General features: G+C 50.1%; 8 protein-coding genes across 8 annotated transcripts; 4 read left to right on the top strand and 4 right to left on the bottom strand.

Moving 5' to 3' along the window:
* Window positions 1-347: 347 nt before the first annotated feature.
* On the bottom strand, window positions 348-1,046 carry SNOG_08981 (hypothetical protein; the record flags this gene model as incomplete). The annotated part of the gene is made up of 2 exons (XM_001799232.1): window positions 348-789; window positions 826-1,046. The coding sequence occupies 2 exons, from the start codon at window positions 1,044-1,046 to the stop codon at window positions 348-350; spliced, it is 663 nt and encodes a 220-aa protein (XP_001799284.1).
* A 1,529-nt stretch (window positions 1,047-2,575) lies between these two features.
* Window positions 2,576-4,115, top strand: SNOG_08982 (hypothetical protein; the record flags this gene model as incomplete). Its single annotated transcript, XM_001799233.1, has 2 exons — window positions 2,576-2,699; window positions 2,749-4,115. 2 exons carry the CDS (start codon window positions 2,576-2,578, stop codon window positions 4,113-4,115), a joined length of 1,491 nt encoding a protein of 496 aa, XP_001799285.1.
* A 72-nt stretch (window positions 4,116-4,187) lies between these two features.
* Window positions 4,188-4,690, top strand: SNOG_08983 (hypothetical protein; the record flags this gene model as incomplete). The annotated part of the gene is made up of 2 exons (XM_001799234.1): window positions 4,188-4,301; window positions 4,442-4,690. 2 exons carry the CDS (start codon window positions 4,188-4,190, stop codon window positions 4,688-4,690), a joined length of 363 nt encoding a protein of 120 aa, XP_001799286.1.
* Window positions 4,691-5,486: 796 nt separating this feature from the next.
* SNOG_08984 (hypothetical protein) lies at window positions 5,487-6,301 on the top strand (the record flags this gene model as incomplete). The annotated part of the gene is made up of 4 exons (XM_001799235.1): window positions 5,487-5,582; window positions 5,643-5,797; window positions 5,854-5,999; window positions 6,072-6,301. 4 exons carry the CDS (start codon window positions 5,487-5,489, stop codon window positions 6,299-6,301), a joined length of 627 nt encoding a protein of 208 aa, XP_001799287.1.
* Window positions 6,302-6,586: 285 nt separating this feature from the next.
* On the bottom strand, window positions 6,587-7,493 carry SNOG_08985 (hypothetical protein; the record flags this gene model as incomplete). The annotated part of the gene is made up of 2 exons (XM_001799236.1): window positions 6,587-7,376; window positions 7,435-7,493. 2 exons carry the CDS (start codon window positions 7,491-7,493, stop codon window positions 6,677-6,679), a joined length of 759 nt encoding a protein of 252 aa, XP_001799288.1. The 3' UTR covers window positions 6,587-6,676.
* A 390-nt stretch (window positions 7,494-7,883) lies between these two features.
* On the bottom strand, window positions 7,884-8,598 carry SNOG_08986 (hypothetical protein; the record flags this gene model as incomplete). The annotated part of the gene is made up of 3 exons (XM_001799237.1): window positions 7,884-7,954; window positions 8,079-8,354; window positions 8,550-8,598. The coding sequence occupies 3 exons, from the start codon at window positions 8,596-8,598 to the stop codon at window positions 7,884-7,886; spliced, it is 396 nt and encodes a 131-aa protein (XP_001799289.1).
* A 1,946-nt stretch (window positions 8,599-10,544) lies between these two features.
* On the top strand, window positions 10,545-11,526 carry SNOG_08987 (hypothetical protein; the record flags this gene model as incomplete). The annotated part of the gene is made up of 2 exons (XM_001799238.1): window positions 10,545-10,803; window positions 10,865-11,526. 2 exons carry the CDS (start codon window positions 10,545-10,547, stop codon window positions 11,524-11,526), a joined length of 921 nt encoding a protein of 306 aa, XP_001799290.1.
* Window positions 11,527-11,600: 74 nt separating this feature from the next.
* Window positions 11,601-12,706, bottom strand: SNOG_08988 (hypothetical protein; the record flags this gene model as incomplete). The annotated part of the gene is made up of 2 exons (XM_001799239.1): window positions 11,601-11,645; window positions 11,702-12,706. The coding sequence occupies 2 exons, from the start codon at window positions 12,704-12,706 to the stop codon at window positions 11,601-11,603; spliced, it is 1,050 nt and encodes a 349-aa protein (XP_001799291.1).
* Between the last annotated feature and the right edge of the window lie 1,004 nt (window positions 12,707-13,710).

The raw sequence follows: 13,710 nt of genomic DNA on the forward strand, positions 1-13,710 counted from the left end.
TAATAAGCGTAATACGAACAAAACTCTAAGACAGTCTAAGGAGATAATAATAATGCATTAAGTTATTATATATTATTTAGATTCTATCTCGTAAACCTATTTAATCTGATATATAGAAACTTAAAGAGTTAGTAGAGTAAGCATTTTACTTATATAGGCATTTTGCTTATAGCTTACGTTATACTGCTTTGCTTGCTAATTTTTTTTGTATTATAGTTTTAAGAAGAAAAGGTTATACCAATAAAAACTCCTCTTTGTTAACTCTGGGAAAAATACAACGAGATTTGGCTTTGCCTTCTAGTATCTAGGATAACCGGAGTCTCTAGGTGTACGTGTGCTGCTACACCCTACTCCCCTCGTGGGATTGCCCCATATGTCCTTGTAGAACATTCCAGGAATACTCTTCCTGCTGGGCATTCGTCGGCCCGTATACAAACTTCGTGCATGGTTGGACGCTGTGGGTTAGGTGGGGTGAGGTAGATGTTGTTATGCATTCTTGTGCGGTCGAAACCTAGGGTGAAGGGTTGCCGCAGTTGATATAAACATCTTGTAGGAGGTGAAGTGGTGGGGTTCATGAGGCAAAAGTCGTGGATTGCAGTAATTGTCGTTGAAGCAGCGTTGCCGGGGACAGTGACAATAGGTAAGGGGTCAAAACGGTCGACATTTAAGGCATTTGACCAGGTCACTCTGAGGACTTGATTGGGGCCGTCGTCTGTCTCAAACGGGATATCAGCTCGGACTTTTACGTCGCGTTGAATGCCTGTTCTCTCGCGACAATCGTGAACTGATCTGGTGCCGAAGTTTATATCATTCGCTTTATTTTACTGTAACGCTTGGGAGAGGTCATTGGCAGTTGCAGGGCGCTGTTGTTCAGGGACGTCTGGCTTGAAATTGGGGTCTTCTGTCCAGTCTGATGGAGAACCATTGAAAATGGCTTCATGTTCCTCTCTGGTAAGTTGAATATCTCCGGGTCCACGTGGTTCGAGTGCCAGGGCGATAGCTGTCGCAGCTGCTTGGACAACAAGGAGGAACTTTGTAAAATGCATAGCCTATGTTGTGACCTACAGCTTATTAGGTAAGGTTAAGATAAATACTAGGGCTGACATACGAATGAATACTGCGCAAGTATTAAGAGAATATAGGTAATAGTAGAAGACGACTTGACTTGATAGTCTGTGTTGGGTGATAGTTAAGTTCGTGGATCCAGAGCGTTTTATGTACGAGACATTCTGGACTCTATTACCTAAAGTCTGACGTCTTTAACTAGATTAGGATAGGTGGAGTAAAATTTAGGCCCTATTATCAGATGCTAGGCAATGGCGAGAAGCGTGCATTTAGATTTGCGCTACTTTTTGCTAGCTAGTGTTAATCTTAAATACGAGTCTCTTCGCAGTCTGGATCTATCACCTTGTAAACTTTGTTAAGAAAGAAGCGCCGAGTACGTGTGAAGGCTGTCGAAGTGGAGAGGATATCTCTGTTACTCTCCGGCTCTACGGTTGGTTCTCGGGGGATGAGTGCACGGATAGGCCAGGGGGTTCTCAAGTGATCAAGAGGCGTACTGCTTGAAGAGCGAGAGAGGTAACCAAGTAGTGTAGATTGATCTCAGTGCTAGGGAAAGCTGTGTGAGCCAGAAGGGCTCATCGCCTGTTGCTACATACTGGTATCGTCCCATCTGTCCCAGAGTCTCCTAGTAGTCCTAGGGAGTAGGGAACGTCTGGTGTTGAGTGGGATGTCTGGGATTGTGGCGCAGTCCCAGAGCGTGGGCTAGCAGTTTGGCATCCGGAATCATGCGGGACGCACGGTCCGTGTAACGAGGTTACAGCTCCTCGTTCCAGGACCGACTACACGACCCCTCATCAACTTTCGGAGCGACTCCGGAGCGACTCCGGATCGACTCCGGATCGACTCCGGACCTGCACCGGATGCCTCGGGTTCCCGGATCATGTGGATATGGTAGCGTGTTACTCAGATGTACTGTGGTATGTACCTAACGTGTAGCTGGCGCGTAAGCCAAATCTAACTTAACCGAGATTGACACTGGCAGTCAGCCTACAGATCAATCCACTCGCGAGGCTTACGCTGTCTTCTCGGCCGCATTCAGCAATCAATAGGCTTTCCGCCACCATCCGCTCCTCCACTCATGGACCCTAGACCCTGCCCCTAATATTCACATCTGTAAGAACCCGGCAGACTTCCACTGGAAGTTCCAGTGGAAGACTCCGGCAGCTGATGACGACGTTATTTCTAGCAGGTGGCTCAGAAATAAAATTTGAAGCATAGGGAGAAGTCACAGTAACCCAGTCTACCCGAACCGGCGTCAAGACAACAATCAATGCACGAATGCAAGATTATCATAACAGGGCTTCTGAATCACAGCTGCTAAACTAGTACCTAAATTAGACACCTGTTGTATTTCAGAGGCGTCGCTACGGGTTGCTTTAGATGAAACCCCAGCTCACCGCCTTGAACGTCCTTTTCTTGCTATTTGAGGAACACACCTTTCCCTAACCTTAGCCTCAACTTCCACGTTCGCCTCGTCTTCCTCCTCAATTTCACTGCAAATAGTTCTGCCAGTATGAAATGCCCCGCCATCTGCGCGACGCTGTTTGCCGCTGTTGTCGCTGCCTCGGATGTGACGCAGCTTAAGATTGACGACTTCAAGGAGTTTGTTCAGGACAACGATCTCGTCCTCGCAGAGTGTAGGTTTTGTCCCGCTACCGCACCTCGCACATAATCTAACATGTGCAGTCTTCGCTCCATGGTGTGACCACTGCACGGCGCTGGCTCCCGAGTACGAGACAGCCGCCACAACCCTCAAGGAGAAGGATATCAAGGTCGTCAAGATAGACTGCACTGAGGAGCAGGACCTCTGCCAGGAGTACGGCGTTATGGGCTACCCCACCCTCACGGTCTTCCGTGGCCTTGACAACGTCACGCCCTATCCGGGCCAGCGCAAGGCCGACGCGATCATCTCTTACATGACTAAACAGACCTTGCCTGCCGTCTCCCAAGTTACGAAGAGCAACCTCGAGAAGTTCAAGACGGCCGACAAGGTCGTCCTGGTCGCCTACTTCGCAGCCGACGACAAGGTATCAAATGAGACCTTCACTAGTGTTGCTGACAGTCTGCACGACTCGTACCTCTTTGGCGCCACTAATGACGCCGCCCTTGCTAAGGCTGAGGGTGTAAAGCAGCCTGGCCTTGTCCTGTATAAGTCGTTTGACGACGGCAAGGATGTCTTCACTGAGAAATTCGACGCTGAGGTCATTAAGTCGTTTGCCTCGGTCTCCGCTATTCCGCTTATTGGGGAGGTTGGCCCTGAGACAAATGACGAATATGTGGCCGCTGGCATTCCCCTCGCCTTCATCTTCGCCGAGACCCCTGAGGAGCGAGAGCAGTTCGCTAAGGAGCTGAAGCCCCTTGCTCTCAAGCACAAGGGCACTATTAACTTCGCTACAGCGGACCCTAACTCTTTCGGCCAGAACGCCGGTTGGTTTAATCTTAAGCCTGATCAATGGCCCGCGTTCGTTATCCTGCGCTTCGACAATGACAAGCAGTTCCTATACGACCAGGACTTGACGATTAACGAGAAGGACATCGGCAACTTCGTCCAGGACTTTATTGACGGCAAAATTGAGCCCAGCGTCAAGTCTGAGCCTATCCCCGAGTTCCAGGACGACTCCGTCAGCATCGTCGTTGCGAAGAACTACCAGGAAATTGTCATCGACAACGACCGGGACGTCCTCGTCAATTTCTATGCTCCATGGTGCGACCCTTGCAAAAAATTTGCTCCTACTTACGAGGAGCTTGGTCAGGCCTTTTCTTTGCCTGAGCTGTCTAAGCTTGTAACTATCGCAAAGGTCGATGCCACTGCTAACGACGTTCCTGGTAACATTAAACGCTTCCCCACCATCATGCTCTTCCCCGCAGGCAAGAAGAACTCGCCTATTGATCGCTCTGATTCCCGCAGCATGGAGGACCTTGCTCAGTTCATCAGAGAGAACGGCTCCCACAAAGCCGAGGGTGTCCTCCCCGAGAGTGCCAAGGCTAATAGCGAGAAGCTCGTTGAGCAGGTTGCCGATATAGCTTCCAAGGAGGACCACGATGAGTTGTAAATCAATGTTTTGCTCTATTTGGGATTTAGCGCTTTCTTTGCATTCTGTTATTGCGTCCGTCCAAGACGCAGCATGGCAAAAGCTCACGACTGTGCAATAGCTGCCTACCGCATCATTTACCAATACATATCAGGCATCTATAAGACCTGCAGTACACGTTCGGCATCTGATCCCTCTCACTACTTTGTGAGTCCATGTTCTCAATTTGGTCCTTCATCGCATTTCTGACCTACAGTAGGCAGCCTACGGCTCATATCCGAACCGCCTATATCTTGCTGACGTTCGTCAACCTTAACATCACCTCGTCTAATTGAATTGGTACATAGTATGATTTATGGCACTCAAATTCCAATGCTAACATCTACTCTATGCCTCCAATGCCGGAACGTCAAAGCGCTGGCATCCGAATAATCGAAAAGGATGGAATTTTAAAGGTTACTAAAGGCACAGTCACGGTGAAGCGCGGTAAAGAAGACAACTACAACGTAGAAAAGGATGATGATTACCAAGTGAAAGTCGGAGATATCCTCTCCTGGATTGCTGAATGCGACTACGAGATCGATTACCCTACGTAAAAGAGGTCGAGTCGACCTAGGGAGCATCCAGATAGGCCAACATCTAGCGAGATAGTGGCGCCAACTGCCAAAAAACTCTTTCCACGTAATCTTTCCATAACATACCCCCGGGCGAGGTACGTAAAACGATGCGAGTGCGGCAGCGAGGATGGGAGCGCAGCTCAGCACTGAAGACCCCGATCCTATCGACAGACACTTACCTGCGGAAAATTGGGATCTCATGTACGATATCTTGGAACATTCTTGGTGATCTCGAGTTTGGGTCTATCAAGAGTTCATAACAGCGTCCCGCATGATATTCCTCTTCTTAAACGACACTCACGTGGACTGGACCGAGCTTTACTCTCTACTTGTTCATTTCCTCTCCATGTCAATTGGCCGACACCTGCTTGCATGCTTCAAGTGTGTCGATCAAACGCTCGCTAATGCGCAAAGACAAAAACGATACCAAATGCCGATGGACCCTGACGATGAAACGAACTGCTTCTCTCGTTGTTCTAGCTCGATTGACAACAGCGTGACAAAACACGAGAAGATATACCGCGATTGTGCATGTCCCGTGTCCGAATATGAGAGTGAATGGTGTACGTGTCTGGCGACCCTTGGGTTACTTCTATGCACTTGCGCAATCTCTCTAGCTTATCTTTTCTCATGGCCAACACCGTGGTGTCTGGTGCGCTGCCCATGCAAGCCATTTTCAGAGCTGTGGGTACCCCAAGCAGATCTCACTTCGCTCGCGCGCCACACTCTTCGCGTTGAACGCCTAAGTAATGTACGAGCTCTCGTAAGCCACATCATGGACAGTAAATTGAGATGGCGCAGTCAGTCTGTCGACCTATCTTACCTCATTGACCACGCGCGCAACACAGAGAGTTCGAACCAGAAAGGCAAGGTGTGTGCTTTCCTTGGCCTATCTCATACGCATCACGATATTCACATAAGCTATGATAAGGCGTATAGTATGAATGCGTTACTAGCAGATACTGCGCGGTCGATACTGGTCAACGAGATGCATGGCGTCGACATGTTGCTGCAAGCTGGCACGGCGGCGCCAAATCGCCGCCTTACGCCCAATGACGATGCACTCCCATCTTGGGCGCCCGACTGGTCAGCAATAACTCTTGCAAAATGACGTTCATAGCCTTTACTGATATATTTCACAGGACTATCCCAGAAGACCCCTTGCACCACGCCTTCCTCTCCGCCCTCGCCCTACCACTAACAAGCGCAGCTGGGCTCCAGCGCGCCGTCAATCCCTTCTTCCTCCCCGACTCGCATGGCAACGAAAACCGCATTCTCGTTCTATCAGGTGTCAAGATAGCGACGCTCCGGGCAGTGCTTCAAGATAAAACCACACAGTCCTGGCGTACGTTTTCTACAGATTCTGAGCGATTCACTGTAACGTCGACTGCGATCGGGCGCCAGGGCGATGAGGTATGGATTTTTGATGGTGTCAAGTGGCCACTACTTATGCGGCAGGAGTATGGTGGGACGAGGGTCTTGCTCGCGCCTGCTATGGTACATGAGAGCCAAGGCATGGCGGTGCCGGGCGTCATGTTCGGGAAGGATTGGGAGAGAGAATGGAGGAGGGAAGCGTTGCAGATTGTATGAATTATGGTCACAGCACGTTCATGTCAGAAAGTGGGCCACAATGGTCCGCGTTGCAAATTTGTGTGAAGAATATCAGTCATACCACCTCTTCCTCCGCCTCCTCCACAAGACGCTGCGGCGTGGAACTCGCGAAACGTCGCAGATCCAGAGGATACAAGACCGTGATGGCTGCCGATCGCACAAATGCAAGAATATTAGTCGCCAAATGCCCGACAGCAGATCTTCCCAGTCTTTACGCTTTTCACCCTCGTTATACGTAGTATATAAGCTAGAAAAAAGGCAATATTGATGTAATGCTAATATTCTTCATAAAAATGGGACGCTTTCACAATCGCGCTACCTAACAGATCTCCTGACAACTAAGTCTGTTAGATTCTACTTACTCGTTGTGCTACTCATTTTAACCGCGCCATCAATCTCCAGCACTGCACCGTTCACATACCTACTCTCCTCCCCAAACAAGAACGCCACAACATCCGCTACCTCCTCCGGGGTGCCCAGCCTTTCCAGCGCATTACCCAATCTCATGCGCTCGATCGCCTCCCCACCCTTCACTATGCCCGCATTTGACGGCGTATCGATGTACCCCGGTGCCACGCAGTTGACGCGAATTCCCTTGGGCCCAAGTTCCAGCGCAAGAGACTTGGACATGCCAATCAGCCCAAACTTGGTCGTGCAGTACACAGATTGCATCGCGGACCCACGAATTCCAGATATCGACGACACGTTGACGATACTCGCGCCGCGCCTCAGGTGCGGCAGACACTCCCTCGTAACCAAGAACACGCCCTTGAGATTCGTGTTGACCAGTCTGTCCCAGTACTCGTCGTGCGTATCCTCAAGAGGGATGGATGTGGGATTTACGCCGGCGCAGTTGAAGACGTGATCGATTCGACCGAACTTTTCGATCGTGGATCGTACGAAGGATTGCACTTGGGAGGTGCTACCAACGTCGACTTGTTGCGTGTGTGTGGGTGTGGAGAGTTCAGATGCGACGGCTGCGAGTGCGAGCGTGTTGATGTCGCAGAGGGCGATAGAGGCGCCGAGGGTGGCCATTTTGAGCGCTGTTGCGCGCCTATGGCATGTCTTGATTAGCCCTGGGTTGCTCACGTACTGTAGTCCGCGGAATGTACCCTATGCCACTTGCGCCTCCGGTTACCAGCACGACTTTGTCTTGGAAAAGTTTGGACATATTGGCGAGTTGTACGTGCGCAGCTTCAAGGAGGATAGGTCGTATGCGCAAAGTAGGTCTGAATCTCACGTTCGCCGCGAGAAGTCATGGTGGTGCGCGAGATGATGATGTTTGTTTGCGGAGAAAGTGGGGTGAAGTGGGATGCAATGAGCATGACTCGTGCACAGCTCTTATCACGAAGTACCATGAACGCCAGAGACCATTTTTCCACTCGCGATTGCGACAACTTGACAAGACGATATGTGGTGCGCGGGTATGACGTTTTCACCAACCTGGCCCCGTCGGAACAGACTGGAATAGCCTCACCTTGTAGCTTGCACCGATCGCCCACACGATTATTGTCCTGTTCGATCTGTCCATTGCCGTCCTGGTCTCCGTTCGTATTCACAACTAGTCCAGATTCTCTCGTGTCGTGTTCTGCAAGAACTCGTCTCCTTCATCCCCCGGCTTTGACATGTATACTAGGTAAATGAAGGCTACCCTTTCCAAATGGAATTCGATGCTTTCTCCAAATCTGGTCTTCTGCCCTAGCGTAATTGACCTCCTGGTTTTCGTCCTCTTCATACAAAGCCCGCGAGGACTCACAAATGAGCACCACGTGGCGATCTTCTTTCGACTTATCGTCGAGGACCATGAAGAAACTCGAAGGAATGCGGCGTGCGGTCTCCTTATCCTCACATATCCTTTGCAAGAATACATGTATCTGAGCGTAGGTAGCGCTCATGAACTCTGTTCTGGCCTGTTGCGCAATCTCGCCTGTTCTGTCGAGATTTTTCTGCGAGTGAGAATGCACGAGCACATATGGAAGTGTCGGGTCGGCGGTGGTGTCCGGATAGCCGACCAGCTCATCTGTAATGGGGGCTGTGTTATGAAATCAGCCCGGTGCTTTTGCGTGTGTTAGAGGAGACTATCTTCGTGACTAGAAACCGAACGGTTATCTCGGGTGCGATATCATGGGTAGCGAAGACAATGAAATCACACATGTTGCAGTTATTCGTCAGGCCTGGTGTCGAAGCGAGAATGATATTCGAGGATGGACGGAAGACGTTCTGTAACCAGCACAATGAGGTGCAATCCCTGGCATGTGGCACAGCAGATGTGACATCATTTATCACCGAGCTTGAAGTGACCGGCCTGAATTGATAAGATCTTGCGATCCATGGAACTTAATTACCGATGAAAACCGTTTAAGACATCGTCGCGCAAGAACTAAGCCTGCATCGGTGCGCCCTTCTTCTCTTCATCACCTCGCATGCCCAGCAGTCGAAAGGAATTTCGGGGGCAGACCCATTTTCATGGCAATGGTTGACGCATCACAGCCATTGCCCAGAGAGCATACCTGGGTCCTTCGTGGCGCCAAAGCCCTGCACGGCAATGATTAATGGAAGGGGCTTCGGATAGAGGGCCTAATTGTGCAACACCCTTCCCACCATTGCGAAGACAAGCGGTTATACCTAGCTAGGCACTTTGAGATGATGATGGGGAGTGTGATGACTGATGACATGGAGGAAGGATGACTCAGACGTTGTTGTTGCCAGCGCACTGGTATAGAGTTGCACTTGCCTGATCGGCCTCGTGACTTTCAAGGTTCCCTTGCCGCGAGTACTGGAAGACATTGATGGAAGATTGTTGCGTCTCGCATTGCGAGAGAAGAAGGGAACACAACATCCGGAAGAAGACGCCAATACGGAAACGGAAAAGATTACGACAATGAATAGGCAGTACCCCAAGGTATGTGAGTGCTGAACACGGCAATCGAAACTTACACACATCGCGCAGGAACACAAAACTTCGGTATGTGACAGAAATGCTGATTTTGGCGGAACCTGAGGCAGGCTTCAACAAAGCTAGCCGTCCATTATCAGGACGCAGGTTAGTGTCGAGATCGCGAGAGTTCACGCCAGCGGACGGAGACGAATTGACGGTCCACGCTAGGCACCTTTGTGCGGGGAAGCACAAACAGCTGCTCGTCCCGTCAAAATAGTCGTTGCATCCGCGCTGTACAGCCTCATGATGCGTTCCGAGATGGCGACATTGCGTTGGAAGAAGAACGAGGATACCAATTGAGGTAGCGTCGCGCTCGCTCAGCTGCTGTCAAACCCGCGAAGTGCCACCAGGCGACTCGCGGTCTAGACCTATTGCAGGAGCCGACTTCATGAGACGATAGAACCAACCCGGTGCACGAAAAGATGAAGTTAGCCAGTCAAGGAAGTGTACGCTGGAGAGTTTGGCTAATTGGATCCAGAGGTCGATTGCTGCGAGCGACAACGCGCTGATCAACACAAGCCTGCGTATGGCACGATCTCGACCAGGTCCAGAAGCAAGACATTTTGTTGCCAGCCGTCGTGGAAATCACTCACCATTGGTCAGACTGCATCGGCGGTTAAAACTATCCTTCGGTCTAGCTCAGTGCGCATCGGTTAGACACTAGCTTTCGCGGGGAAGAGGGAGCTAGTGAACATCGACAATGTCGGCTATATGATCGAGCTTCTATTAGCCACCAACCTATGTTAGGTCAACCCTTCGGCAGGCCATTGCGGTTGATACCATCTCCGAAGCATTCGAATGAACCCCTGCGAGCGATGGATACGCGTCCTCCATCAGAACATTGAATACTGAGAACCTAGCCAAGCACATTAAAAAGACTCGATCAGTTCCCTCGTGGTGTGATACAGGTGTTGCAGACCACGAAATCGGCATGCGAAGGATCACATTCTGGCTATGACTGTATCACCGAGCCTTGGGTCAGTGAGAACACAATCAACTCACGATACGATCACCCCTTAGGAAGACGATCCCTCCTCCTGGAATATCATATGCGAACCTTCTTGTACCATATTGCGTCTAGGGCATGAGCTAGCTACTGGTCCATGGTGTGCGGCGTACAGTCCGGCATCCGAAGGTTATCGGCAGCGGTATTGATTTCGGAAACGGGCCGTCCATGATATATGAAGCTCCCAGTAGCTGCAATTGCTCATGTAGTATATCTTTCAGCGCACTTTGCTTTCTCCACCAGAGTTCTTCAAAAAGTTTGCCTCATCCCTTGTCGAAATGGCGAGCCGAGACTACCAACCACACAACAGGCAGGGCACCAGCCCAACGCATAGTCAAGACATGCACATCGACAGCGAAGAGAAGCTGCGCTACGAGCTTGCCAAAACCGTCACCCTCACGCCAGAGCTTTATGAGAAGCTCTTCATCTCCCCCAAGACGCAGGTGGCGGGTTCTCTTCGCAACACCTTTGGGAACCCTACGCCCATTGGTGTACTAGGCTTCTCGGTCGCGGTGTTCCCACTCGCTTGTGCCTTCAGTGAGTTCCTCCCTCAACTCAACCACCAGTCATCGGCGCATATTGCTAAGCTGTCTACCAGTGGGATGGCGCGGCTCCGGTGGTCTCGCTGTCGCAACCACAGGTCCTACCATCTGGTTCGGCGGCGTGCTTCTCATCCTCGCTGGCATCGGAGAGTTTCTACTCGGCAACAACTTCCCCATGATCGTGTTCCTCGCCTACGGTGCGCATCTTTTGGCTTTCGCCACGACTTTCATCCCGTGGTTCAATGCGATCGGGTTTTTCAACCCAGATGGAAGTGGCATCGGCAGCCCTGGTCCGGAAAATCAGACCGCAGTTTTCCTGTCCAGTTTTGGTGAGTTCCAACGATATTCAAGGTGCACGAAAGTCGAGCTGACGTCTCCCTCAGCATTCTACCAAATTGCTATGGGCATTCTGTCCTTTATCTTCCTTCTCGGGTCCTTGCGCGTCAACGGCGTCTTCGTTCTCATATTCATGTTCGTGACAATTGGATTTGGCTTAGGCGCAGGCGCATTCTTTCATCTTGCCAAAGCCAACGTCGTGTTGGGTACGAAGCTTGCGACCGGAACAGGAGCATGCTTCTTCGCTGCGTCGGTGCTTGGGTTCTACTTCTTCCTTGCACTTGTTATTGCGATTATGGAGCTGCCTATCCCAGATCCGCCCGTCTTTGACCTAAGCACCGTAGTTAAACCGAAGTCGCGAGCGGTTCTGAAGGAAGATTAAAGTGAGAGGCAGTTCCAGAGAATGCATCAAAATTGGAACTAAAGCATCGCAAATCATTTTTTTGGAAGCACTATCTAATCTTCCAGTAGTATGGTCAGGTTGTTGCGATTGACTTTCTCCTACTGCAGATAGAGTTGTCAGACTATACACATCATTCTGTAGTCGTGAATCTCACTTCGCCTCCCCCTTCAAACTCGATTTGCTTTGTTGCCACCAGCCCTAAGTTACTCTTGGTATCAAGATACGTTAGGATGTCATCAATCGTATCTTCACTCCACCACCGTTTGTCTCCCAAATGGCGGATTATGTACTCCCCACCAACCTCCAGATTCATGTCTTCCCATAACGAATGCTCAAAGTCCAAAACGCGTTGCTCCGTATAGCTGCCGCTCATTCGTATAAACTGCTCCCTTACCGGATCTTGGGCGTCTTTGCAGATATTGATCTCATCGGGCCCGAGTCGAGCACGAGTCTTGCCGTCCAGGATCTCGATGTCGGAGACCTGTTTCATGACGGCTGCGCGATCTGCAAGCACAGTTATGGGACGATGAGCATCCGTCGTGAACAAGAGCTCGAACACAAATGTCCCTGAAAGAGAATATGTCGATGGTGCTGATAGAGTTACAGCGACCTTTGGTGGTGTGGGCTGCGAGCTTAGCGTGCTGAATATGACCGTGTCATTGCCGCCGGGAACGACCCAGGGTATGGTAGACTTGGGTGGCACGGATCTGTCTGGTTGTGCGCTGTACGCTGCGTCTTCTCGTGGATTTGGCTTGCCCTCTTCGCTAGCAGGCCAGTGTGAGATAGGCTTCATGGACTTGAAGCGTAATCTATATTTCCGATTCGGTCGCAGTGAAGACGTCATGATGGGTAGTTCATAATATCGGCGGTTTTCGGCCGTGGTGAATTGAACGTAGCTCCTGTCGAGTAATCTGGGTTGGGCTCCCTGCTGGAGAATTTGGACCTCTTCCCCCGTCTCGTTGTCCAAGCATTGAAAAATCCGATTCGAATTGATGGGCTGATAACTGTTATCATCCGCATAACCATCTTGGAGAAATACTGTGTGATCCTGCACACCGTGGCGTGCGATGTGCACAAGAAAGTAGAAAGGAGGGTCGTTCGTGAGGTAGCATGTTGGCAAAGCTTTCAATTCGACCTCGACTCGCGAAGCTTTTGACATCATTGTAGTCTAGTGAGAGTTTACAATAAAGTTTCACGGTGCGCTAGAGTCGTGAAAGGGCTTGTAATGTCGATGGTTTGGACCTGGACCCAGGCGTATGCTGACATGTACCACTGACGTCAGGAGCGCAGATGTCGGTAACAAGCATCATCAAGAAGATGGAGCCTCTTCATAGCCACCACAAAACACTTTGCCCTACTGGTCATTCACTCGCTCCAAAAGCTTGGACGTCTTATGCTGCACGTCGATATTGCAGGGTTCAACTTTCCTTCTCAGCTGCGATCAACATGCACAGAACTTCCTTCTTCCATTACTTAGCGACTTTCTTGTGCATTGATCTATACCACAATTTAAATGGAGGGAAAAGAAATTGTTTGCTCTTAACGCCCGCGGTTGGGCATCTATGCATTATACCTTAGGGGCATGGTAGCAGAGCGGCTTGTATTTCGTGTACTCACAATCAGCCCGGCGTTCTTACTTTCCTTAGATCTTATCCTTCTCTAGGCACTATGTAAGCACAGCTAGGAAGCCTATCTCTAGAAATAGACCACATGCCCACCTAGGCAGGTATGACACCTACGCGCCGTATACGTGTAGCGAGACTGTTGTATCCGGCATCTCCTTTAGGCTTGAAGCAACTACTACTGAGTTAAATACTATTCCAATGCAAGTTTTGCTCGCTGAGCTCCCGACTTCTTCTGCGACTTAAATTCAAATATTCTCGCCTGTCGGACTTGAGGCCTGCATTTATTGTCTTGTGTGTAGATACAGAGGATGATATAGGCGTAGTGATGCTGGCCTAGAAAATCATGTATCATACTTGAAACTCGGACGCAGCACAAGGCGTTGATTATGGAGGCTGTGTCTTCGCCCGACCTTTGGCAGATGTGCCTATTCATGAGCACTGAGTTGCCTATAAAATAATGATATTGCTTTGATAGAATATCTTCACACTAAAGCTATTCACTTCGATAATTCTCATTTTTCTACAGACTTCGAGCCAT

Source organism: Parastagonospora nodorum (genome assembly GCF_000146915.1).
Source record: "Parastagonospora nodorum SN15 chromosome Unknown scaffold_14, whole genome shotgun sequence".
NCBI classification, from domain to species: domain Eukaryota; kingdom Fungi; phylum Ascomycota; class Dothideomycetes; order Pleosporales; family Phaeosphaeriaceae; genus Parastagonospora; species Parastagonospora nodorum.